This window comes from Sander vitreus, chromosome 9, assembly GCF_031162955.1.
Source record: "Sander vitreus isolate 19-12246 chromosome 9, sanVit1, whole genome shotgun sequence".
In the NCBI taxonomy this organism is placed as follows: Eukaryota; Metazoa; Chordata; class Actinopteri; order Perciformes; family Percidae; genus Sander; species Sander vitreus.
Window position 1 is genome coordinate 18,309,976 of NC_135863.1, and position 27,436 is coordinate 18,337,411.

The window sequence follows — 27,436 nt, forward strand, 5'->3', positions numbered from 1 at the left end:
TTAATGGCATACTAAATAGCATGGTAGTATAAGTATTGGAATGCAGTGAACCAAGTCAAAAGGGCTCAGTGCATGAGTCAAGAATGTAAATACATGAAAATGTAAAACTTATACACTGCATTTTTATAAGAAGGAAACTGTAATATAGCAAGAAGCTCTAAAGAAAAGGGTTGAAAATTAAATAGTTGCTCTAATGATTCATATCAGCTCATATGCTTTAAAGTTTTTGTGCTCTATGTGAGCCCCTGAAATTTACTTTTGAAAAATTGTTATGGCAATTTAAAAACAAGAGTAAGGGAGCATTTGTTTCTGTAGCAAAAAGATGAATATGTGTATTTTACAACTGAGCTCCATTAGACATTATCAGCTGCCGTTCTCTGCTACTGACCAGAAGATGGCATTAAAATGAACCAAACACAATCAACAAAAGGACAAAATTAAATACAACACTTTTATGAACAACAAAAAGACATTTGAGTTACAGATAATGTAGGCTGAAACATCATACATTAACTTTGAGATTTAGATTTTATAACAGATCTTAATCAATAGATTTCGAACACATACACACTCCTGGGGAATTTATTACCATTATCCAACAATCACACAAATCAAAAACTATAAACAAAAAAAAGCACCGGTTGAAATGTATATATAAAAAAAAAAGATAAAAAAAACAAAAAAAAAACAAGCATGGATAATCAGAATGTGACATTTACTTTAAAAACAGTTTCAGACACAAACTGGGATACAGAGACTGATGAAGGTCCATCAACCCAGATGTCTTTAAAACATCTGAATTCAGGACAGAGCTCTGATGTGACTCTCCACCACAGGCCAACTATACTGCATTTACAACACATTCTTGGCAAGCAGTGTTATACGAACAAGGTAGGTTGGTCTGAATAATAAATGCAAGGAAGGAGATCACTACATCACACAAAAAAACGAGAGAAGTGACCAGAAAAATAAACGACTCCATCGGAATTGTGTCAAAAAAAGAATTCCTAATTTTTTTTTTATTTTTTTTTAAATTTACAAAACAATTCACATCCTTCCTGATATGACACAGTCCCACTAATGTCTTCAGACAGACAGACAGACAGACATCAGTAGCGTCGGCCAAAAGCTCCACCCTGCAACCCGCTGCCCTGCATCAGCTGGTTCTGTCTGTTGAGAGCTCCAGACAGGGACTGAGACGTTCCTGCATTCATGTAGCTTCCACGGCTAGTGACGGGAAAAAAACAAACAGACAATGATCAATACTGTTCTAACAAATAGAGCTGGCTGCTCTTGTGAGCTGAAGTTTAAAAAAGGGAGAACATCGAAAATATGGCATAAATCCAGCTAATATTCACTACTCACCTTGCCATTCCTCCACGCGCCATGTGGCTCTGGCCTGGGATGGCACCGTCTCTACCTGGAACAAAAAAAAAAAAAGGAAAACAGACGCATTGACCAGAGTAGTTCTACATCTATATTGCCATTAAGCAGGATACTAACTATAGTTTCTGGACACGTGGCACCATATTCCTGCTACTATAATTGTGCAATCTGCCTCTCCAATCCTCAGAAGGTAAAACTACTTTACTTCAAAATGTACATAATGGTAGCATGAAAACAGTCAGTGTAACTAGTAGCAGTCATTACAAACAAACAAACAAACAATAAAGCACAAGTAATGGCATACGTACTTTGCCATGTTCTGTCTCCATCTATCTTCCGGCTAGAGTCCCAGTCTCGACCTCCTTCCCTAAAAAGCCAAACAAACATTGTTAACTTTTTTCCCCTCCTTCAGAAAATGTCAGCTCTGGACACTATTTAGGAACTGAAGCCAGTTCCAGCTCAGTTAGGTGCTCACCTGGGGTTGATGCGTTTGTCATAGCCTCCACTCCAGTCGCGGCCCTCTCTGCCATGTCTGTCTGATCGGTCTGAGAAGTGCTGAAAGAAAAAAAGACACAGGACAGTTATAATTCACTCGTTCTGTGTTCCTGGGCAGTTTATTCATTGTTACTGTATAAATGTGGCAACCCAGCGAGTATTTATCCTTTCCATGTGCACTGGTATACGAGTAAATCACACACCACTACCACGACAATTTAGCCATCTGCCCGGTTCTTCCCATCATAAGGATGTATGCTTTAACTGTAAAAAGTGCGCAAGTTGCATCTAAACTTCAGTGAGAGACAAGGGTCAACACCTCTTACCTGACCATCTCTGTCTGCAGCAACGTTACGAGTGTTGTCCCGCCTGTCCATCATCGCATCGTCTTGGTAACGGCCCCGGTCTCTGTGGTCAAAGTCCTGATAACGTTCCTGACGACCAAAGTCTGAACGGCTATAACGATCGTCAAGGGCCATGCGCTTCTCAGGCCAGTCATCTTTCCTAAAAGAGGAGCAGGAAACCACAACCAGAATGAAGTATATCCACTGAGCTGTTCTGTGTCCAAATGACATATACACAGTACATACAGAAGTACTGAAGCTCTCACCCTTGTTATTAATAAGAACTTTTATTATTTTTTATCATTAGATCTTAAGCACTTTAATAAAATAAGACTAATATTTAAATGAATGAGAAGCTAACTTGAATGAACCTCTGCCAAGCAATACATTTATTTATCAATCACCCTCTATGTCCGTTATTATTTACCTGCCATCCATGTCATAAGGCCTCTTAACAGAGCGTCGGTCCTGTTCATAACGCAGCTGCTCCTGCTGCCGTCGCAGCTCATCACGCTCCCTGAGGATCCTTTCCTGCTCGCGCCGCCTCTCATACTCTATACGAAGTCTTTCCCGCTCCAAGAACTGGCGCTCCATACGGTCCGCGTCGAGGCGCTGCTTCTCAGCCTGGGAGTCAAAACATTCATGGGTTCAGTGAGATTATTAACACTAAACCAGTGAGAAAATTGATATATGAACAGTGTGGGAAAAAAAAAAAAAAAGTATAATGGAGAAATACATGGCAGCGTACAATTTTATTTTTTTTAATTTTTATTACCGCATTCAACGAGTTAAGATTTGCACCAGAGAAAAATATAATGCAGGAAATGTGGGCAGAAACACTGACAGCAAAGCAGAGAGAGAAAAAAAAAATCCCCTGTTGGAATAAGTTAATACCTCCAGCCAGTTTCTCTTCCGGATCAAGTGTTTCCTCTCCTCTTTTTCTCGGAACAGACGGATTCGCTCGCGCTCACCACGTTCAGGACGGTTGTCACGGTCCCGGCTACTAAAAGAAAAATAGGAAAGAAATCTCTAAGCACCCACATGTACCGTTTCGGAAGTACTGTATATGTTGTAAATATAGGTCAATAGTGTCCAGTGTAAAATCATATTGTACAGACTGCTACAAAGATAATTTCTTCAGCCTTCCACAAGAAACTACAGAGCATCTTTTCATTTTACAAAAAACAGCAGGGATGATGTAAAAAGATATTTCCCATGGACCTTCACAAGTTTAAGTAAAACAAATTAAAGATCTGTAGCCCTGTCAAAATCAAAAACAGGGATTTGGACAATTATAATGTACGAATGTGCAAAACATACAATTAACAGGTAGCAATTATATAGCTGGGATGATTCCTTTAATTACTGGAGGAACAGGTGCTTCGGGGCCTCTGGCTTTTTCAGCTATTGTGCAGTGGTGCCTTTTGCTGTTATCATGAGCCTCTAGAAGGTTGTACCTGAACGACGTCGTTAATGTAGTCTATAAGGAGGATGTGCTGAAATAAGATCATCAACATGGGTATTAATAAAGCCTTTATCTATCTTTATCTAGAATGACAAAACACTGAAAATGACAGTAACATTTTAACCACTTTATGACTAAATTAGCGGATGTATGCCAGCAACAATAAAAAAAATTAGCGACAGTAATAAAAAAAAAAGGTTTGAATATGCGCAAGCAGCTCATCTACCATGGCCGGTTAGAACGTTGGTGGGACAGTTTGAAGTCCTCCTGAGCATGCTGCTGAAGCAAGAGTAAGAGAAAGTGGCAGGAGATGTGAGCGGACGAGAGAGTAAGGGAGTTTATGTACAGTAGCTAGAGTTAGGTAGTCTGCAGTTTTAGCACAATTAAATGCTGCAGCTCCTCAAGACCAACAGAGGCGTCCCGTCTTGTTTCTAGCTCTGGAGACTCCAGCCGAAGCTAACACTAAAGCGTGATTTATGGTCCTGCGGAGGCTCCACGCAGAGCTTTCGCCGTAGCCTACGTACGTGGCCCGATGTTTATACATGTGGGTTGGTGTGTGCGTCGAGCCGGCGTGTGTGTGTGTGGGGAGTGGGTGATAGAGCGAGGGAGAAAGTGAGAGAGTGACGTGATTAGCTTCGGAGCGAGTAGCGACTCTAGAGTCATAGTGAGAGAAACAAAGTGTCTCCCCTGTGTTTTCTGACCAAGGTGGGAAATCTGTAGCAGGAGAAGTTAACCCTCTCCTTGATTTTATGTCGTTTATGGAGACACAGCGCTACCAAGCCACGGCCGAGCGACGTGTATCGCCGCGACGTGTAGTTCAATTTTGAGAGGCGCACGTCAGGCTACAGCGTAGGGTCCGGCGTAGGTTCGTGTCTCTACGTACGCTACGTACGTAGCAATGGCGTAGATTTTACGCAGAAGTATAAATCAAGCTTTAGCTACAGTAAGCTATTTTATTGGGTTTTCTATTAGCAATATAGTGAATGTAATTTCCTCAAGTATACAGTAGAACAGAAAGAGGGTCTCTGCCGTTGCTAGCCTTTTTGTCCTACTCAGTTAGCTTGCTGAACGAGTCTGTCGCTGAGCAGCGGCTCTCAATCACAGGATAACATTTATTTTTCACTTGTCCAATCGGCCAACTGCATGAGGCATTCCACGTACACAGAGTTCACTTGTCCCGGGCAAGCGTTAATGTCGAGCACTGCTTAATTATGTTTTATTAAGCCCTTTGGTGGGGTCAGATATTGGTTTCTGGACCCCCTCGCATGATCCTTACTTGCATCTGCGTCTTTCCACCTCTCTGATCTCCCTCTCTCGTTGTCTCTGTCTCTCCCTCTCCCTCTGCTCCTTGATCTGGTCAAACGACAGGATGTCTTTCGTCTCCTTACTGGCTGACTTGCGGTCCCGACTCTTTGTGCTCTGCAGAAAGGAGAAAAGCAAAGAAAATTTTAAAAGAAAAAATGTTTGAAAAAAATTAAAATAATTATAAATATTAATAAATAAATGAATAAATAATTATTAAAAAAGTATCTAGAGGTCAAAATAAAATCTGGCCAGCAGATTTGAATGAAAGTTGTTCATTTGGGTATATGTATCCAACCTCCATATTAATAGCAACCTTATATGCTGGCATCTAACAGACCGCTCTTGACTTTATGGTTTACTTTGATCTTGTGAGGAAGTGTTTACTTACTCGTTCCTTGCTTTTGGTTTTGACACTGATGACAGGCTCTCCTTTGGACTTGTCCATAACTACAGTCCTCTCATTTCGCCCTGTCAAACAAACAATTGATAGTCAAAAATAGAAGTAAATGTTTCAGAGGTGCCCATTTTGTCAGCATTCACTTAATGTGTACAAGCTCAAAATAATCCCACATTTCTCACCTTTGCCATCTTTTCCTTCTCCCTCAGCCTTCTCATCAGATCTACAGAAAATATAAACAGTGTGAGCTCTATCAGTGCTGCATCAATAAAACATTTTAGTTGATAGCTTAGCCACACTCAAGGTCTCAAACTGCTGTGGTTGTAGGTTACCACTGGGGCATGCCATGCTAAAAATGTACGCACCCATGATATTTGAAAGCACACCGGACCAAAATACCGGCAGCTTGTAAGCGGTCTTACTTTGAGTCAGTGGATTGTCTCCTGTCACTGCCAGACTTCTTGGGGTCATTCTTGTCTGCTGGCTTCTTCCCAGCGGGCTCATTTTTAGCCTAAGTTTAAAACGGGAATGTGTTTATTACTTCATTTCACACTGATCATATAACCATACAATAAACATGAACAATAACACCTCTTTTGTAGGTATCTAAATACTTTCTCCTTAACTGAAGTTATTTTTGACCTAAAAGATATTCCAATATTTAACAAAATGATACATTATGAAATGTAACAATCACTTAGTGTTACTGTGTCCATTTTCCCCACTCACATCTATTCTTAGTACAGGCTTCACAACAGAATTACAAAAGACAACACACAAAAGATTCACACAGACCCATGAGGTAAAGCTGGGTGGGACCCCAATTATTGGACATCCAATGAATGCACTACAAGGAAGCAAAAATCTCTTCCTCCAAAACTCACCCGCTCCACAGAGATCATCCTGCCATGCAGCTCAGTCCTGTGAAGGTCGCTGATACACTTGGTGGCCTCCTCCGTGGAAGACATAGTGACAAAACCATAGCAGCGAGCCCCGGGGCTCTTGGCGTTGGTCACCACCTTCGCTCCAACAACCTGCAGGAAACGGAGAGATAGAGGAGGGGAAGTAAGGACAAAGAGGTAGAGAGGACCAGGGAATGGGAGACCCAATTGTGAAATCCTCAATTTTAGATAAAATATAAATGCATCTGTAAATTCAAGGCCGGTTGACAATGGTGAGGGATAGTTTGCATAGACTAACCTTGCCATATTTGCTGAAGAGTGTCTTCAGATCAGTCGCTCTAGTAGTGGAAGACAGACCACTGACCCACAGATTCCTGCTACTGCTTGCTGCAGTACTTCCAGCGGCTACACACAAAAACAGAATAAATTAGAGAAGGTGTATCCACTGAATTTGAAAAACCAGAACAGGAAAAAACTAAACACTTGATTCACTCACCCTTTTCATCTTTTGACTCAGTCTTGTCATCTTTCTCCTCAGGGCTAGAGACAAAGAAAAAAAAGCAATAAACATACAGCAGTGAGGATACCTGGTATCGCTCACTATACAGATGTATACACTCATGTGTTTTGTGGAATAATAAATAACTGACAGGGTTCAGCCCATCATGTACCATTATGCAGTAATTTTAACAGTGATTAAATGGAACTATACCCTATGGCAATCCCAAGACACTACGTGTTAATGGTTAATAAAGTGGAATAAGAGTGTAAAGAATGACAAATGAAAACCGACAAATGCACAGAACGTTTTTACCTCCAAAAGAGCATCCAAATTTTGCTAGCACAAAGGAGCCAATGCAACAGAGATAGCCATTTTGGTTTCTAGTAGACAGAAAGCAACAAACCTCTTTTTCTGATCATCGCCCTCTACAGAAGAGGACTCTTTCACTGTGGAGGCTGAATCCGCAGCAGCTTTCTCTTCTGTCTTCTCATCCTCCTCCGCCTCACCCTTCTTAGACCCCATTTCTGAATCAACAGTTTCACCCACAGTGCCCTGTTCGCTTACACTAACAGCCTGCGAGCTTTCGTTTTCAGCATCAAATGTCTCTTCTGGGGCATTCTGTGCATCCCCAACCTCTTTGGCGTCAGTCTCCACAACATCCTGGTCGCCCTGCACAACATCCCGATCGCTCTCCACATCTCCAGAGGCGGCCTTGTCGGACTTGGCACCGGTGTCGGACACATTATCTTCCCCTCCGGCGGTGGCAGCTTGCTCTTCTTCAGGGCTCGTCTCGTGGCGATCTTCGTTAAGTGGCTCAGATAAACAAGACCCGGCTACTTTGTCATTTTCTACGGATTTAACAGGAATAGAATGGCACAGAGTTTAATCACTTCTGAAACACAGCAATGGTTAACGAGGAACTGGCAAGGCCTGGATTAGGAACGTCATGACCACTGGCCTGTGCTCTTAGAACTATGTGTTAAAACGATGAAGTGGTCCCTAACGAGAGACTGGAAGGGAACCCAAAGGCTGGGGGACAACCAAGCAACTAGTGCGGCTAACACTTTGGCTTATTTTTCAAGTCGAACCACTTCACTGTGTTCACCTGATCCAAAGCAGACAAAGAGTTCAGTGCTGAAGAGAGCCACAAGATCAGCAGTGCAGCAGCAGATTCTCGCTGCAGTCCAACTTCTTTCAGCCTTTGACTTTGCCAGTGTCCATTCGTGATGACCAGAAGAAGTCTAGCTCAAGTCCAGCAATTTCATATCCGGCTGATTTCTGAGTCAGAGTCCTTAAAAAGTCGTAATAGTTGACGAGTCTTGATGGATCTTCTTTGTCTTGTTCTTCATGTGGCAACCTAGAAACACTGCAATCACCTGCAACAGCTCACACCTCCCTGACCATGACATTCAATTGCTGTCAATGTGCATCAAATTGTTAACCACTTATTATATTACTGCCAGAACATAACTGGAAACTTAATCAATATTTGCCAGCGAAAGTATTAAGTAGTGGTTAACCAAATTTCAACACAAAGCCAGCAATTCCCTTTGGGCTTCCAGTCTCTCTTCCTGATTGAAACTAAACAAAAGTGTTTGCATTCCAAGCTCAACACCGTAAAAAGATGCCTCCACCTTTTTCTACAGTACCTGTTTCTTCTTTTAAGTCATCTGCATCTGGATCCTGAGCCTAAAAGAAAAGAATGATGTATTAATGAATGTGACAGTTTGTGAAATTTTGTTTTCCCATAGCTTTACTAGCTTTGCCTGAAAAATATTTGTGACGAACATACCATACTGATTGATGAGCATGTCATGTGTTCATCCTTATCCAACATCCTGGACTCATCCATCTGTTACAATAGATACAAAAGCAGTTACATTAAAAAAGGTCCAATATGTAATATATTTACTGTAATAAATCCAAAAATGACCCCAATGCATCATCAGATGATAAGGAAATATGCTAAGTTGAAATACTATCTTTCCTGACAACAATGCTAAAGCCAGTATTCTCTCCTTTTAAAATTTCCGTTCCGTAACGGAATTTATGTTTGTGAGTTGTGTGTTTGGCCTGTGTGTTGTTATCAACTGCCCAGTTTGAGAGCCAGGCCAGGCTGCCAGATATACCTGTAAATACGTAAACCCAACGCGCTACAGCTGTAATGTTAGTACAGCCATGAAAGCAGCAAACAAATGAACAGGATCAAAAGGAGATAGATTCTACCCGACCTAAAAAAAAAAAGAAACTGTTGTGTAACCAGAGAAGTAACAAACCCCGGGTAAATATTGGAGATGTATTTGAAAGATGGAGACAGCTTAGAGCCCAGAAGGACGCCGAGTTGGCTAATTTCCTCCTGAAGAGGTAAGCATTAGCTTCAGGCTAATTTATCACAGCTACAAGGGACGGGCATTTTATGTCATTTCAACATTTGTGTACTCACATTGAATTATATAGAGTACCCAAGTTGGTTACACGCAAAAACAACTGAGACACAGCCAGTAAGTAAAGTGATCCCGACTGGTCCTGGCTAACGCTGTCATGCTAACTGCTAACGTTACCAGAGGACAAGGCAACTGGGCCGTGGCTGTTTACAACGTGTAGCCTGTTCAGCGGACGTAGCTGATAAACGGTGAGTAATGTTAAGCCAAGAGAGGGGGGCTGTAAATTGGGAAGAGAGGACCGTGTGTTTGCAGTGTGTTAAGCGATTGTTGCCGTAATTCTAAGCCAATAAAGTGTGTCAAGTTGGGTGGAGGGGATGGCAAGGTAACGTTAGTGTTATTGTTAGCAGTTCTCACCGTAATTCTAAGCAGAGGAGGTGTGTCTGTCAGTTGGGTAACATACAGAGCTCCGTGTGAACTTGGGCTTTTATGACTGTCAATATAGCCAGCATCTAACGTTAGCTACTCCGCTGTGCTGTTAAGTAATGTCTGGCTATGTGAGACAAGCGTCTAGCAACATTGTTGTGGATGCTGCGGTCTCAGCCTGGCAACCAACGTGAACTTCGAGTCTGGGGAGGAGGGGGCGGGGGAGACGACTCTCTCCAGTATTTTGAATTTGTACTGCAGTAAATATTTTAAACACTAGCTGTCAGTATTACATATTGTACCTTTAATACCTGCCAGTTGAACAGACAAAAGATTAAAATGAGTAGACAAGTTTCTCACCTCTGGACCTCTTGCTTCATCGTCTGACTCAAGAGTCCTGTTGTCATGCTCTTCATTCAACAGTGCGTCTTCATTAAAGTGAAAATCTGCGGTTTCATCCTCATCATCCTCGGCTGGTATCCCATTGTCATTCTCGGTCTCATCCAGAACGTTCATGTTGAGGATGTCCATTTCCTGCATGTTCTCATTATCATCCTGAAGCTCCTCCTGAAAAAGAAAGAAAAGGAATTTGCTGAAGAAGCAAGCAAAAATTAAAACAGCAATATCCAGAACTTCGCAGTCATTAAGGAGGGCGCCCAATTCTGCAAATGCACCATGCCACAGTATTGCTTAAACATGGGAAAATAGGTTTAGCAAACTCACATGGCCATCCTGGGAATACTCCTCGATAGTGCTGTCTTCTGGTTCATCAATCTCTTGCCTTGCATCTACAGGAAATAGGTTTTATTTTAGACCAATGCTGCATTTGGGTGTCTTCTGGGTATCAAAGGAAACTGTTGTGCTTCAGATTTTACAGGAGGTGGACAATCTTAATGCAATCCAATACAAGTGACAGGTCTTACATTTATGCGTCTTAAATGGTTCTGTGACTGTGTCATGTAAGCGCTGCTTGCCCCATAATAATTTCATTACCAACTTCATCTTCTCCGGGAACCATCACCTTATCGTGGTGGAGAGGTTTGTGTGTCCCTATGAACCTGAGGGCTGTGTTGTCTGGAGCTTTGTGCTCCTGGTAGGGTCTCCCAAGGCAAAGTGGTCTCAGGTGAGGGGCCAGACAAAGAATGGTTCAAAAAATCCTATGAAACATCGAGGAAGGGATGAAGTGACCCTGCCCGGAGGAAGCCCGGGGCCCCCGTCTGGAGCCAGGCCCAGATGGAGGGCTCGTCAGCGAGCGTCTGGTGGCCGGGTTTGCCACGGAGCCCGGCCGGGCACAGCCCGAAAAAGCTACGCTATGACATCTCTTCATCCCATGGGCCCACCACCTGTGGGAGGAACCGCTGGGGTCGGGTGCGCTGCCACATGGGTGGCAGTGAAGGTCAGGGGCCTCGACGGACCAGACCCGGGCAGCAGAGGCTGGCTCTGGGGGACGTGGAATGTCACCTCTCTGTGGGGGGAAGGAGCCGGAACTTGTGCGGGAGGTGGAGCGCTACCGGTTAGATCTGGTGGGGCTTACCTCTACGCACAGTCTTGGTTCTGGAACCATACTCCTGGATAGGGGTTGGACTCTTTTCTTCTCCGGAGTTGCCCAGGGTGTGAGGTGCCGGGGGGTGTGGGTATACTCACAAGCCCCCGGCTGAGCGCCACTACGTTGGAGTTTAACCCGGTGGACGAGAGGGTCGCCCCCCTACGCCTGCGGGTTGTGGGGGGGAAAACTCTGACTGTTGTTTGTGCATATGCACCGAACAAGAGTTAGGAGTATTCGGCCTTCTTGGAGACCTTGAGTGGAGTCCTGCATGGGGCTCCAGTCGGGGGACTCCATAGTTCTGCTGGGGGACTTCAACGCGCACGTGGGTAATGATGGAGACACATGGAGAGGGCGTGATTGGGAGGAACGGCCTCCCTGATCTAAACCAGAGTGGTTGTTTGTTGTTGGACTTCTGTGCTAGTCATGGATTGTCTATAATCGAACACCATGTTCGAACATAGGGATGCTCATAAGTGTACTTTGGTACCAGAGCACCCTAGGCCAAAGGTCAATGATCGATTTTATAATCGCTTTAATCTGATCTGAGGCTGTATGTTTTGGACACTCGGGTGAAGAGAGGGGCGGAGCTGTCAACCGATCACCATCTGGTGGTGAGTTGGGTCAGGGGGTGGGGGAAGACTCTGGACAGACCTGGTAAGCCCAAACGGGTAGTGCGGGTAAATTGGGAACGTCTGGAGGAGGTCCCTGTCCGACAGACTTTCAACTCACACCTCCGGCGGAGCTTTTCGTGCATCCCTGTGGAGGCTTGGGGCATTGAACCCGAGTGGACAATGTTCAAAGTTTCCATTGCTGAAGCTGCGGTGAGGAGCTGTGGTCTTAGGGTCTTAGGTGCCTCAAGGGGCGGTAACCCACGAACACCGTGGTGGACACAGGTGGTCAGGGAAGCCGTCCGACTGAAGGAGGAGTCTTTCCGGGATATGTTATCCCAGACGACTCTGGAGGCAGTTGCAAGGTACCGAAGTGCTGCAGCCTCTACCGTGAAAGAGGCAAAGCAGCGTGTGTGGGAGAAGTTCGGAGAAGACATGGACGAGGTCTTTCGGTCGGCACCAAGGTGCTTCTGGAAAACCGTTCGCCACCTCAGGAGGGGGAAGCAGGGAACCATGCAAGCTGTGTACAGTAAGGATGGGACGCTGTTGACCTCAACTGAGGAGGTAATAGGGCGGTGGAAGGAGCACTTTGAGGAACTCCTAAATCCGACTAATACGCCTCTATGGTAGAGGCAGAGCTGGAGGATGAGGGGGGATTGGCATCAATTTCCCTGGTGGAGGTTGCTGAGGTCGTTAAACAACTCCACAGTGGCAAAGCCCCAGGAATTGATGAGATCCGTCCAGAAATGCTCAAAGCTCTGGGTGTGGAGGGGTTGTCTTGGTTGACACACCTCTTCAACATTGCGTGGAAGTCTGGGACGGTGCCTAAGGAGTGGCAGACCGGGGTGGTGGTTTCCCTTTTTAAAAAGGGGGACCAGAGGGTGTGTGCCAATTACAGGGGTATCACACTTCTCAGCCTCCCCGGTAAAGTCTACTCCAAGGTGCTGGAAAGGAGGTTTCGGTCGATAGTCGAATCTCAGGTTGAAGAGGAACAATGCGGATTCCGTCCTGGTCGTGGAACAACGGACCAGATCTTTACTCTCGCAAGGATTCTGGAGGGAGCCTGGGAGTATGCCCAACCAGTCTACATGTGTTTTGTGGATCTGGAGAAGGCGTATGACCGGGTGCCCCAGGAGATACTGTGGGAGGTGCTACGGGAGTACGGGGTGAGGGGGTCCCTTCTCAGGGCCATCCAATCTCTGTACGACCAAAGCGAGAGCTGTGTCCGGGTTCTCGGCAGTAAGTCGGACTCGTTTCAGGTGAGAGTTGGCCTCCGCCAGGGCTGCGCTTTGTCACCAATCCTGTTTGTAGTATTTATGGACAGGATATCGAGGCGTAGTCGGGGTGGAGAGGGGTTGCAGTTCGGTGGGCTGGGGATCTCGTCGCTGCTTTTTGCAGATGATGTGGTCCTGATGGCATCATCGGCCTGTGACCTTCAGCACTCACTGGATCGGTTCGCAGCCGAGTGTGAAGCGGCTGGGATGAGGATCAGCACCTCTAAATCGGAGGCCATGGTTCTCAGCAGGAAACCGATGGAGTGCCTTCTCCAGGTAGGGAATGAGTCCTTACCCCCAAGTGAAGGAGTTCAAGTACCTTGGGGTCTTGTTCGCGAGTGAGGGGACAATGGAGCGGGAGATTGGTCGGAGAATCGGCACAGCAGGTGCGGTATTACATTCAATTTATCGCACCGTCGTGATGAAAAGAGAGCTGAGCCAGAAGGCAAAGCTCTCAATCTACCGGTCAGTTTTTTGTTCCTACCCTCACCTATGGTCATGAAGGCTGGGTCATGACCGAAAGAACAAGATCCAGGGTACAAGCGGCCGAAATGGGTTTCCTCAGGAGGGTAGCTGGCGTCTCCCTTAGAGATAGGGTGAGAAGCTCAGTTATCCGTGAGGAGCTCGGAGTAGAGCCGCTGCTCCTTTGCGTCGAAAGGAGCCAGTTGAGGTGGTTCGGGCATCTGGTAAGGATGCCCCCTGGGCGCCTCCCTAGGGAGGTGTTCCAGGCACGTCCAGCTGGGAGGAGGCCTCGGGGGAGACCCAGGACTAGGTGGAGGGATTATATCTCTAACCTGGCCTGGGAACGCCTCGGGATCCCCCAGTCGGAGCTGGTTAATGTGGCCTGGGAAAGGGAAGTTTGGGGTCCCCTGCTGGAGCTGCTACCCCCGCGACCCGACCCCGGATAAGCGGATGAAGATGGATGGATGGATGGAACTTCATCTTCCCAAATGACTATTGCCTCTATAAAACATAGTCTCAGTCTCAAACAAAATTGGACATTCTAAGACTCATAAATAAGGTAGCAGGTGTTGCAGACAATGATAATCTTTCCATAGTACTATTACTCCTCGCTCTGACCTGCCCTAGGAAATGTACACTGTACATTTTTGCAAATGGAAAATAAATAGTGAAACATGTTGTTCTACTCATTTGACAGTATATTTATTCAGTTTTAGTGGGAGAGTGCTGGGAAAGCTTACTGTAAGATATGTATAAATATGTTATTCAGGAAACTCAATCAAAATGGTTATCAATATTGGAGGTTAGAAATCCATGAAGTGGGTGTACACCAAGTTGCTGGTTTATTAGGTACACCTAGCAAAAACTAAGACTAAAGTCTAATACACCTGCCCTGATATAAATCCTACCATCTGTAGTTTGTGCTTGCTTGCTGCTGTTTAATTGTACAGTATTACTGACAGATGTTATCCACCCTAACTTATCTCTACAATCACCATAACAACGAATCCTCTTTAAAATATTAAATAATTTATGAAGATATACCTAACAAAATGATGTACTGCACACTGGCAAATACTCAGTACCTGGCAAATTCAATGGTAAGTGACATGAATGTAACTTAACTGCACAAAATAATAGGCCCTCTTCAGGTGACAGTCTCTCAAACAATAGAATATTTTCTGTTATTTCTTAACGCAACACTGTGAACGTGCACAGGCAGGAAATACCACGAGGCCGATGCATTTGCGTCATATGCTAGTTGGCAAACAGATTAGTTTACAGTTTAGTTTTGTCAAAAACAGACAGGCAGACCGTGTTTCAGATTGTACAGACATGCACAGTATTATGTTAAGTGGTGTCCGCATCGATTATTATGCAACATTTACCTTTGGAAGGCCGTTTAGGTGTAACGTTAGGCTTCTTTGGGGTCGACTCCGGAGCGACAATAATCTCATCAGGATTTCCACCCTCTTCCTCGATTGCCTATTTGTAGGGATACGAACACATTAATAGACTGCACAAATCAGAGGGATTTTAAAGTAAAAATCAACGTCAACTGTATAAAAAGCTACGGAAATGATAGCGGTTAGCCGTTTGGCGTAAACGTTAATGTTAGCTAACTAGCTAGCTAACTAGCTAGCTAACTAGCACACAGCCGATGGGCCTCGTAAGCTAACGTTAACGTAGCTTTACGTTTAGCGTTACATTGGTTTGACAGACTACACTCGCGAAGCCACAAAATGCATGCTTCTGTAGCACTCGTATTAATCAAATGCATGAATTGCCTAATGCTTAATAAGTGAACAGTAATAGGATACCTCTTTCAGACGCACGGACAGCACGCTCTTGACGCCTGTTGTGTCCAGGTTTCGTTTCTTCAGTTCGGCCTTCAGATCGATAACTCTCAGCTCCGACAGCTTGCGGACCTCTGCGCCCTCCGGAACCTTCACGTCGGCGGATGGGTCAGCCATCGTTTTGTCCGTGAAAGTTTCTCTTCAGCTTGCAATAAACCTTTAACGCACTTTATTTGACTGATGCTGCACTACGAGCGGAAGCAGCTGGCTTGCAAAATGGAGGCCGTGGTGGTGAGCCAGTCGACGTTACAGCGCAGGCGCTGTACAGTTATAGTGCAGAGACACAGGAGAAATCCTATTATTATTGTACATCCATGGAGAAAGACTCCTCTCGAAATCATAGAGAGAACTCCAGAATTCACACATTCAGTAATAAAACTATCTTTAACCATCCATTATTAAAACAGGAAAAACAAGAAACGTGCAAATATAGCGATGGCAACGAACCATTTCTGACGTGTACACATTATGGATGTATTATTTAAGTTAAAAAGTTACAAAAAAATTAACAGTTTAATACAATCTTACGGATGTTTTATTATTCCTCCATTACAATCACATATCGAACTTGATCTGCAGTATTTACTTTTTCAATGCATTATAATGCAAATTCTTATAAAACATTACAAAAATTGAATGCATAGTTAAGACTATGATAACAGTTACAGTGACCATATTCAATGACCAAAGTTCAGGGACAGCTGTACAGAAACAGAAAATTCACAGGCTTTCCTTCCCATCCTTTCACTTTTCTTAAATAATGTGCACTGACTTATCCTTTGTCATAGTCAAATCATACGATTCATACTGCTTAGTGAGAATGAAAATTGTACATGTCACTAAATTTGTAGTTTGTGTCATTTACTTGGCTGTGGGGCAAGCTTTTGCTGGCAACTAGAGGTTGAGGGGCATCAAATAATTCAGGACTGTCCATCTCCTCTGGAATATTGGCACTTCTGGATGAAGTTGGAGAGTCAGTGGTGGAGGATTCTCTGCCAGTTTGTGCATGATATGTCCATGAACTTGAGGCTGAACCAACAGAGGCAAAAGAGGAGCCCTCAGGAACATTGAAGGAGTCAAGGCTGAGGGACGAGGAGGCAGAGCAGGCGCGAGGCGCTCGTGGCTCATGCAGGTTGAGTTTGGAGACCAGTGGTTTACCAACTGTCACTGGTTTCCTTTCATGTACTTCGTCATCCATGTTGGAATAGGTGTAATGAAGGCAGATGGTGAATGTGAGCTCCCTCTATGAAGACAGTAAAGAGCAAAATGGTTTGTTTTTTTAACTTAAGATATAAATATCGCTTAAATTGGTCAATAGATCAATGTCACACATTCTACTGTTAATTGTAGACTTAATTACATCTTTTTCAATTTAAAATGGTGGTGTAGTCTTATTCTTGACTGTGAAATAGTACTAATTTGTCTCCAGAAGGCACATTAACATTTACCAGGTTTCTCCTAGGACAGAAATAGAAGAAGTAATTATGAAAACAATAACAGGTGTCTGACCCTGAGTCTCTGCAGACATCGAATGCGTGTGTAGAGACTAGGGACCTCCGGTGAAGGAAGATTTTCCTTGATTAATAATAAACTGCCGGCTTCAAGCAGAGTCTCCTGGTTACTCTGCTTCAGATCAATGTCCACATCCTGCCAAAGAAACATACAGTAGATTACAGTCAGCACAGTGCTTAAAGTGTTTTTGTGTGCTTCAAGTATCCATAATCACACATTAATTCCCACTTAAAATATAGTGTATTGTGAAACACTGAAGGATTCAAGATCACAAGCATGATAACTCATCACAGGCCAGAACAAAATGTCTTTATGTGTCTTTAAAATCTCAAATCTTAATGTGTAATATCAGCTAACAAACCTCAGGGAAATCAGTAAGCTGAGCACAGCAGGAAACTATTTCTTTGGGCTTCTCAAGTATGCGAGTGTAGATGACCATGACGTTGGAGAACTCTGCAGCAAACCCAAGCTGAACCTTCACTCCACAGTCAAACTGCAGGCAATGGCTCTTTGGTAGGACTGTGAAGAAAGACATTTGAATGTAGGTATACTTTACTCTAAGACAAAAAATTTTTTATTTAATGGCAACCTTAAATAAAGTCATCTACAGACATGACAATAACTATGACAATATGACATGACAATATTAAATAAGTACCGTGAGCGACAGTCCACTGCAGGTTTCGAGCTGAATGGGATGCAGAGCACTCAGAGGTTTGTATCTGGTCGGTGAGGGAACGCCGCTCAGAAAGATTACTGCGTAGCTCCAGAGCCTGCCTCCCTCGTGTGATCTCACATCGACCCATGTCTGGTAAGAGTAAATATAATACAATATACAGTATGCATTAATTAGAGCTGTTAAAGGAACATGCCGACTTGTTGGGACTTTAGCTTATTCACCGTATCCGCCAGAGTTAGATAAGTCCATACATACCCTTCTCATCTCTGTGCGTGTCGTAACTCTGTCTGACGCACCCACCGCTAGCCTAGCTTAGCACAGATCCTGGAAGTAACCGGCTCCATCTAGCCTACTGCTCCCAATAAGTGACAAAATAACGCCAACATGTTCCTATTTACATGTTGTAATGTGTATAGTCACAGCGTGTGTATATTTAAATAACAAGGTCACATGAGACACAGCCATCTTCTAACCGTATACATACTGGGAACTATATTCTCAGAAGGCGAAGCACTGCTACTTCTGCTACTTGGGCGGAGTGATTTGCTCGCAGCACCTGAAGCCCTGTGGTGAGGAGCAGCAGAGAGTTCGCCTGGAGTTCGCTCAGAGTTGGAGTAATAATCACGCCCAGGTAGCAGTGCTTCGCCTTCTGAGAATATAGTTCCCAGTTTATATACAGTTAGAAGATGGCTGTGTCTCATGTGACCTTGTTATTTGTACACGCTGTGACTATACAAATCACAACATGTAAATAGGAAAATGTTGGCGTTATTTTGTCACTTATTGGGAGCAGTAGGCTAGATGGAGCCGGTTACCTCCAGGATCTGTGCTAAGCTAGGCTAGCGGTGGGTGCGTCAGACAGAGTTACGACACGCACGGAGATGAGAAGGGTATGTATAGACTTATCTAACTCTGGGGGATACGGTGAATAAGCTAAAGTCCCAATAAGTCGGCGTGTTCCTTTAAAAGCGTTTGAAAGAGTGTTGTCACAACAGGTGTGTTTCATCATCTGTCAGTGCTGTTACATAAGTGGTATGTGGCCAGAGCTGCAACATGCTTAAAATGTTAAAAAAAATTTCACACAGAAACTGTAGCAAACAATGGTTTTAAGTACTTATACGGTTAAACACATTGTTTCTCGCACATTCTTGTGCACCAGTTGAAAAATGGAACTATTTATTTGATGCCATCGTAGCAACCAGTACCAATGCTTTGCAATAGGATGTTCAATAAACCTTTCATAGCAGGCAAATCACAGGTGAAACTAATAACAGTAATGATGGCTCTGCTCCATCTAGGTGTGTCAGTGACCCGTGTCATTGAGCCAACACGCACAATACCAGAGCCTTCAAGAGTGAAACATTTCAAACTATAAATAACAACACCACAGTGGTTGGTCAGGTAAAGTGATGATTACAGCTGTCCTTTCAGTACAGTTTTAATGATACGGTAACATCAGATATAAGATTTAAGCCAATCACTAACAGTAAGCAGATGCAGAAGTGATCAGGCACACGTGTCTAATAATCAGAATACAATCATCACACAATCAAGCAAGCACACAAGCAATATAAAGGGCTGGAAGAAAATTCACATACAGGAGCTGCATACAATCCACTTTTAGGCCACATAATGCAGAGTAATCTGACCTAATGAATTTGGCATTACATTACATAGGATCATCTCAAACATGAAAATGTCAGGTGTAATCATACTTTCCATGCAACATAGATAGCTTATTGCATGCGCAGAGATCTCATACTTCACGTGTGCTCCACATACCTTCAGCCACTCGGTCTAGCATGACTGTGACCTTCTCATCTACACAAACTCGCCGTTTGAGGAAGTTTATGAAGATGCCATTTGACACGTCTTCCCTCTTCACTTCATATGCTTCAGCGTCAACGCATCTAAACACAACAAGCGACACAAAGTGACACCTTTTATCCTAATGGCAGTGAGATTAATTCAGACATGTACGTTTATGCTATCGACTACAACACTGGATAAGGTGAATTAAGACATAGTTCGAAAGTGAAGAGAATCAGCAAACTTACGTGGCATATCCAAACACTATATTTGCTGTCACCTTGAGCAGTCCTGGTTGAACAATGATGTCATCATTTAGGTTTCTAAAAATCATTAGATGTGCAGCAGATGATATAACCTCAATGTGACAAAAATAAAAAGCTGGTACATCAACTCTAATTTAAAAACCCATTCATACCTTTTGCGGCACATGTCCAGCAGCAATACGTTTAGTCCAGTCTCTTTCTCCTGCATCCTAGTAAGTATATTCTGCACACACAAACAGTGCTCTGATGTGTAGGAGGCCGGCGCATCGATTGGAACCATGAAACTGTTGCCGTAATTCTCATAACCATGACCAGCAAAGTATAGCAAGCCTGTGGATGGAAGGACGAAGAATGTTATCAAATTTGATGAAGTGTGTCACTAGATTAAGTTGGCACGAATGCTTGGTTAGATTCTTAGTCTTCCTAGCTTATTGCTTTTAAAAAACAAAAAAAGAGTGTTTTAAATAAGTTTTTAGTTAGTTTTATACTATATTTTGTTTTGTTAAAAAAAAGCTTTATGTAGAAAACAGTGGTACATCCATTTCATTCATTATCATATAGAGCAGGTGTTTAGCCTGTGTTACAGTCTTTAAAAGGGGTGATAGAATGATTATATAGGGTATTTCACACTGTTCCATAAGGTCTCCTAATAGGCTATGTAACATTGATTGGGCTGAAAATTGCCCGAATGCTATTTTATTAGGCCCTTAAACTACCCTGTGAATATGGCTCTATTTGGAACAAGAGCTTTTCTTCCAAATATGGTATGCTTCTGAATATGAGATGAACAATGTATACAATTTCTGAGATCTGCTCGACCTATTCAGAAGACTAAGCTGACCTCAGGTCAGTGGTGTAGCCAATGTAAATGTTGGGGCGTGACAAAGATAGAGACTAGAGCCAAATGAGGAGGATTTTTCAGAGGCAGTTTCAAATTGTGAGATTTGCAGAGGATAGAGGTGTCAATGGGATTTTGAGGTTCTATGTATGTCCTATTTACCCACCAAACTGTCGTTATTCAACTATGACAAGGAAAAATCGGTTTTGCATTCTATCTCCCCTTTAAAGTTTGTACAACACACAACTTTGAACAAAGCAAATATATTGTCCAGCTGGCAAGAGACCAACCGTATACTCCCTTGTCAAGCAGCAAGAGGAACTCTGTAACAGCGCTGTGCATCTCCTGCCAGTTGAGGTCGAGCAGGGAAACCACCTTGAAGTCCATTTGTCTGAGCAGGTTAGTCAACTCGTGGACGTCAGCGATGGGAGCACACAGCTGAGTGTGGTAGAGGTAGTTCATGTTGCCAATCAGGAGTGCAACTTTGTCTGTGGCTGTAGAGGGGAAGATAAGGCATCATGAAATAACTGTAAACCTACAAAATCATCATTTTATAGTGTATATTTTGATCCACAGATATTGTATTGTGTCTAACTGTTTGCACAAAACTCACCATAGAAATCCCTGGCTGATGGGGGCGGATTGACCATCTGTTGTAGAGGATGTATTCCTGGTCTGCAAGTTGATCTGTGAACTTCCTGTGAGTCTGTCAACACCAATATGAAAAGATATAAATAAAATTAAAAAAAACTTATGCTGTTTAATGTCATTTTTATTTCTACAGTGCTTGGTAACCACACGTTCTGTACGGATTGATTTCTTTTGATCAGATGAACCGAGTCCACAACTGATCAAACAGTAACAGTTTGAAGAATTACACACACACACACACACACACACACACACACACACACACACACACACAAGCAAGTGGATTAGCTGCTTTGACACCCACAATGTAAGTCTTTCACTGATGTACATACAATAGTGTGATGTAATGACACGGAACAAAATTCTAGTCTAGTTCCTGTATTCTCTCCTAAACATTCCATCAGAATAGGACCAATGAATATATACATAACAATACCTGGACCACGATCAACTTCTACCCAGGAGGCATCAGTGATGGAACTGGGGCCTGCATAAAAGTGCAAAACAGGAAGTTATTCACTGCACAGTACTGCACCTTTGCTCAAGTGTGACGTTGAGCCTATAAATGTCAGACTTGATGATGGTCTAACTATGTTTACAAATTCCTCAAAAGTAATACTATTCATACAATTATAATAACTGTTTTAAATGTTTAAGACCTCTTTAATCTTTCTCATTTATAATTTGACATTCTGAATATAAAAAATATATAAAAAATGGTCTCACCAATGGTGACTGTTGCTGTGTCACTCCACGCCTCGTGATACAAATTGAACATTTTGCATCTGTACTGTCCTCTGTGTGCTGTGGTCACACATGGGATCTACAGGGAATACAAGGAGATCAACTAAACAAGGCATACTGATACGGAGACTAAAAATGACAATTAGTTAACTGTGTTTTGATGATAAAGTCTCGACACCTGAATTAATTTGGCCTAACACATTTCCCTTCATTTATGTCATACTTACATACAAATAAACTTTTATTTTTTGTTTATAATATCCCTTTCATGATGATAGCACAGGGGGTTTGTATTTCTTTCCTTGGTTGTAAATCGTTATCTCCAAAAAAAATGTGTTGTAATGTTATACACAGTAGGTAAGCAGTTCACAGCAGACTCTGTGAATACACTTACCTTCAGTGAACGCAGCTTGTGTTGGGTCATGGGCACCATGTTGTGGTACCACTCGTACTGAGCAGGAGGGTTGGCCTCTGCATTGCACTCCAGGAAAAGAGTGTCGCCCTCAGACACGGTTTGGGACTGAGGCTGAAGGATGATAAGCAGCCCACTCGCTGCCCCTGGAAACAAACTGCTGCTGCAACCTAAGATGATAAGATTTACCAGGACATTATATCACATGCCATGAGATGAAATAGAACAAGATAAACAAGGAGACGAGAAGGAGGAGAGGTACCTGAACTAGGACCTGCAGACTGGACGAAGCGAACGTGAGCCCACTGGGAGAAGATAAAGTTTCCGCCATGGTGGACCCTACAGATATAGGGACCCTGGTGGACTGGGGCTAAAGGACACAGGACCAGCTCTGGTGTACTCCCTGTCTCATCCAAAATCTAAAACAAGAAAATAAATGGAAATTATCCATGAAATTATCAATTTATAACTGACAGTTACCATCACCAAGCCAAAAAGTAACACACATCCAGTCCAAAAAGTCCACACATCTCAGGGTTTGACCTTAAACCTTACCATTACTTTTTTTCATTCACATAATCATACAAGGTTTGACTGACCTCCTCTTTGCCTCTGAACCACTGGTAGCTGAGTCCAGGGGGGCCGAAGGCTCTGCAGGTCAATACCACCCTGCCCCCCACTGTGGCCCACTGGGTCTGTGGCTGCACTGTGATCTGAATCAGCTCTGACATTACCACACACACACACACACACACACACACACACACACACAAATCATATATACGCACAGACAAGCAGAAACAGAGCGCAGGTATTTTCATTTCGATGTGGAGCATCAGAGGCACAGGCACTGACTGTGAAAGTTGTATCAAATTTACAGTAGACGCTCCAAGGCTAGAGCCTTGCTATAGTGAATGCTGGCTCCATGGTATGGCTTACTGGGGCATCTAAATTAAACTGAGCCATCACTAATGTTTCCATTACACCTGTTATTTTACTGCTATAAGTCAAAATGTGCACACTAAGAAAAGTCTATTCACATATAAAGTACCAGTGCCTCAACATTTACATGTAGCCTATATGTGTTTGTACTTTCAAACTCTAATCAGAACATGGTAAATAAGGGTGCTGCAGTAATGGACGGTAAAAGAGAAAAATTGTGTTTTTTGAACATTAAAGCATGTGAACATTTACTAGTAGACCCCCAAAGTATAAATATGAACCTGGAAATGTGCATAATCTGTGACCACTGAACACTTTCTCTCTCTCTCTCTCTCTCACACACACACACACACACACACACACACACACACACACACACACACACACTTAATGTGGGATTATGAACATGTGTTAAAGAAAACGTTTGGCATTACAGCCAAATTTAAAGCAACAACTCACATTCTACAGACAAATACCAATATCTTTACCATTTAGGTAAGCAGATGTAATGGCTTAGATCAAGGGTTAGAAGTCTGAGCAAAGTATAATGTTAAACCCTGCTGGGAAACACACCCAAGCTTATTTCAGGTCCCTAGATTTTTATAGTTAAAGAGGTATTTCCTGAAAAATATGTCACATTTATGGCACCCCCAGTCACTTCTTCTATACCCGTGGTGGTGAGGTACTGCGCAGCTTCCTGGTGGCCTATCTTCCTCAGGCAGTGGAGCAAGAAGTCCAGGGAGCAGGAACGATCAGCAAGCCGAGCCAGGAGAGTGCGTCCTGGGCTGCCTGCAGCGCTCAGCACCTGTAGTGAGCAGCTGGTCAGCTCACTCTCACTGGAAGGAAGGAGTTCGAAGGGCAGAGTTAGTCTCGTGGTGACAGTTTATGGGGCCCAATGCAGGGGAGAGCCCAAATAACTGATTATAATGTCATACAACAAAGACAATCCTCGTACTACAGCATGAAGTGTTAATGTTTTAATTAGTTATTATGGTGGTGAAAAAGGTGTGGAAATAATTGAATAGTGCGCTCTATTATGTGATGCATTCAATATCTCACCTGCAGCGGAATTTTGCCTGCTCGGACACAGCATTGGCAAGCTGCCTCCATCCGCAGGTGGAGTTGTCCAACATCTTTGCCAGCCTGTTCAGGACTTGTTCACTCAAAGTACCAATGCTCATTTTACACTCCTCCATCTTCGTATGTGTCACCACTAACAAACCCAGATATCTACCGGACAAACGGGAACATTAGAGGGAACTTTAGGTGCAACAGACTTCCCCCCCAATAGAAAGTGACGATCGAGGGCCTAGCTACATGCCTACAACAGTGCTTTGATTGTTAGAGGAATCTCCCACACGGCTGGTAACGTTACGCCAATAAAACTAACTAGCTATAGGTTGTAAACACAGGCTCGGGACTATTTAATGAAAATGGGTGGCTCGGGCGAAATCCGCCTGCAAATTAACTGTAACGCGCGGCAGATATTAATCTGATTCAGGAAATAAAACAGGTAACAGCGAAGCTAGAAAATGAAACCAAGAACATTATTCAGACCAAAACATCGCGACGATTAATACTGCGCTGCCGCACACCGCCATTAACAACATACTAGCGTTAGCTATAACATTCATCAAAGTCGTGAAGAAAACTTACCGACTTTACGAGTACCGACCGGTGACCAAATCCATTTGTATAGAAAGAGGAACGAGTGCCTTTGCATAAAAAGAGCTGCCTGATGCATGTTTCACCCCATCAGCCTTCCAGTCTTACATGATTTAGCTAGTTCCCCAGATGATCTGCTTCTCATTTCGGTTCCTCATTTCTGTCATCCCCGGTTGGCTGATAGGCTCGATCATTTGCATGAAGCGTTGTCACAGCAACATCACTTTTACTGAAGCTTTTTTTGTTTACAGAAAGATCAACCTTTTAAGTTTTTCATATTAAGAGCTTATAACTGATTTATAAAGTATTAGTTAATTATTTGGGTCAATAATTAATTACAGTAACCTTTTTTAAGAGTGCTAGCAAACAGTCATATTATGACGTTGATTAAAGAACTAATAAAAAGGCAACGTTGAATATGTCCTATTTATTTATAATGAGTTTGCAACAACAACAAAAAGAACGCCATTTGTGGAAATATGAGCAGGCCATTCCACTTCACATATGGTTTAAAACCAAAACCAAAAACATAAACGTGAACAAATTAATTCATAGCAATGCAGTATCCCTGAACCACAATTTCACCACAAGGTCCACTAATCTTTGAAAGTTGAATTTCATGAAAACTGAGCAAATACCATATCTGTCTTACAACTGAAAGCTCCGTAACAAAACTAAATGGAACTAGTGGTGAGGTTGTTTTGCCAAATACTGTTTCCAAGGTCAAGAATGATTATGATGTATGCAGTTTTTGTTGAGACTGTTTCGTTTTTGAGGCCTTACTCTGGTTGTGGGTTGGACCCATTACATTGTGAGTGTTAGGTCTTATATTTTATTTCCACCTATTTTCAACATAACCATCAATGAGCTTTCTTATAGCTTTAAATTATTGTCAACACAGGGCCATTGAATATGCTGCATGATTTCAAATTACACGCTGGATGTGGCAAACAGTTGGTCTAATGACATTTCACTCAGCAAGCTCTGATTATACACCATGTCAGGTAATTCAGTCCACAGAGTCTGAGACAACCCGATGTACGGGAAGAAGCCCTCTGTCAGTCCCGTTAGGCCTAAAACTTCTTCCCTTTATGTAGTCTGTTGAAACGCCAAATGTTTTCCTTCCTCAGACGCTTCCAGTATTCCCAGGTTTCTGACTCCAGCTCGTGCAGCTTTTTTGGCGTTCCCAGGTTCAACTGGAATAACCTGAGTGAAAGATAAAAGGAGAGGGGAATAAGATCAGTGGAGACACATCAGAATTACTTATTGGCCATGCATGTTTAGAGATACAGGGACTTTGATGTAACAAGTTACACTCAGTCACCTTTTTATGTCAATAACTCTCTGACACAGTCTCACAAAACTGAACAATACAAGCATGTGTCCTTATCAATGTACCCTTACACTGTAAAATATCATCAATCTAGAGCACCTAGTGAATTTGTGATTTCCTGCATTTTTCAGAATACCATTCACTTACCAAAACATCAAACTTGGGCTGCATGTGTAGGTGTAGAGAGCAATTGTAATAGTGAAACGCAGCATGTGATGCCTAAAGAGTTTTGGATCTACTTACATAAATGTGAACATAAAGTAACAATCCCTATTTGAGTAAAATATGTACAGTTTTCTACTACAGAAGGACACATTTACTTGTTCATTCTTAACCAGCTTTTCTCTAATTTGACAGAAGGCAGACCGAGTCAGTTCTAAATTATGATGAGAGAAAGCAATACAAAAAAGTGGCAGAAATAAAAAGAAATGTGCATGCACTCACCACTCTGGATATTGGTCAGAAGGCTTCAGCTTGGGGTCTTCTCCTTGCTTGAGGATGTTGACCCCTACTGCATAAGAAGTAAGTTTGACAGGGTCTTTACACACCTCTGGACCCTTGAACTCTTCTTTCGCCATGCCTTTACCTTTCCCTTTGGCCGCTGCAAAAAACAGGAAAGAGATATTTGCAATGTTTACATCACTATAGTGACATGTTGATTGTGATTAAGGTCATGACGTGATTGAAAATAAGCCACTGATATTTTTGTGTTAATAATAATGGTTTAATGGCATATATATGCAGACACTGGTGATTTAGGTGGGAGGACGAACAAAACAAGTATCCACCATTTATTTTCCACTTTCATTCACACAGTGGAGAAAACTAAACGTGCCAGCTCAACTCGATACAAATGTCTCATATACATACCACAGCTAATTAACAACTGGCACTGAAGAACATTGCGAATAAAGATGGTACGTCTTCTTTACTCACCGACTTTCTTAGCATATCCACATGTCTGTAGTCTGTTCAATCCGTTCGTCCTGCATAGCGACGTCGTAGCGTTGGTTGTGATGCATTTCGTTAACGTGACTATCCTAAATAAACTGTACCCTGACATTTTTACTGTATGCTAGTTGAAAACGAAGCCCACCATGCTACAGTTTGACCAAAGAGTGACATTCATAGTCCCTTCAACTTCCGTTGTGTGCTTTTGTGTTTGGCTCTGTGAAAATGATCTACTGCTCCTCTCTGGCCGGGAAGATACACTGCAAGACGACTAAGTAGGCCGAG

At 43.0% G+C, this 27,436-nt stretch overlaps 3 protein-coding genes across 5 annotated transcripts; all 3 read right to left on the minus strand.

Moving 5' to 3' along the window:
* Positions 1 to 999: 999 nt before the first annotated feature.
* safb (scaffold attachment factor B) lies at positions 1,000 to 15,560 on the minus strand. 2 transcript variants are annotated; one of them, XM_078259036.1, is made up of 21 exons: positions 15,314 to 15,560; positions 14,882 to 14,978; positions 10,327 to 10,391; positions 9,964 to 10,170; positions 8,589 to 8,648; positions 8,446 to 8,485; positions 7,200 to 7,644; positions 6,791 to 6,834; positions 6,593 to 6,699; positions 6,277 to 6,426; positions 5,815 to 5,903; positions 5,575 to 5,615; positions 5,384 to 5,463; positions 4,967 to 5,109; positions 3,120 to 3,225; positions 2,653 to 2,849; positions 2,208 to 2,385; positions 1,862 to 1,941; positions 1,695 to 1,753; positions 1,366 to 1,420; positions 1,000 to 1,227 (listed from the first exon to the last, which is right to left on the minus strand). In XM_078259036.1, the coding sequence occupies exons 1-21, from the start codon at positions 15,464 to 15,466 to the stop codon at positions 1,110 to 1,112; spliced, it is 2,514 nt and encodes an 837-aa protein (XP_078115162.1). In that variant the 5' UTR covers positions 15,467 to 15,560; the 3' UTR covers positions 1,000 to 1,109. The 2 variants fall into 2 exon arrangements, with proteins under 2 accessions (XP_078115162.1, XP_078115161.1); XM_078259035.1 differs by having other exon boundaries at positions 3,120 to 3,228.
* Positions 15,561 to 15,861: 301 nt separating this feature from the next.
* malt2 (MALT paracaspase 2) lies at positions 15,862 to 25,066 on the minus strand. 2 transcript variants are annotated; one of them, XM_078259038.1, is made up of 17 exons: positions 24,976 to 25,066; positions 24,262 to 24,432; positions 23,872 to 24,038; positions 22,860 to 22,984; positions 22,523 to 22,679; positions 22,243 to 22,430; positions 21,831 to 21,927; positions 21,541 to 21,591; positions 21,067 to 21,159; positions 20,744 to 20,947; positions 19,768 to 19,945; positions 19,598 to 19,672; positions 19,323 to 19,450; positions 17,520 to 17,669; positions 17,223 to 17,380; positions 16,859 to 16,996; positions 15,862 to 16,592 (listed from the first exon to the last, which is right to left on the minus strand). In XM_078259038.1, exons 2-17 carry the CDS (start codon positions 24,396 to 24,398, stop codon positions 16,161 to 16,163), a joined length of 2,478 nt encoding a protein of 825 aa, XP_078115164.1. In that variant the 5' UTR covers positions 24,399 to 24,432; positions 24,976 to 25,066; the 3' UTR covers positions 15,862 to 16,160. The 2 variants fall into 2 exon arrangements, with proteins under 2 accessions (XP_078115164.1, XP_078115163.1); XM_078259037.1 differs by lacking the exon at positions 24,976 to 25,066 and adding an exon at positions 24,859 to 24,969.
* A 213-nt stretch (positions 25,067 to 25,279) lies between these two features.
* mrpl54 (mitochondrial ribosomal protein L54) lies at positions 25,280 to 27,358 on the minus strand. Its single transcript, XM_078259041.1, has 3 exons — positions 27,137 to 27,358; positions 26,645 to 26,801; positions 25,280 to 26,073 (listed from the first exon to the last, which is right to left on the minus strand). The coding sequence occupies exons 1-3, from the start codon at positions 27,261 to 27,263 to the stop codon at positions 25,941 to 25,943; spliced, it is 417 nt and encodes a 138-aa protein (XP_078115167.1). The 5' UTR covers positions 27,264 to 27,358; the 3' UTR covers positions 25,280 to 25,940.
* Between the last annotated feature and the right edge of the window lie 78 nt (positions 27,359 to 27,436).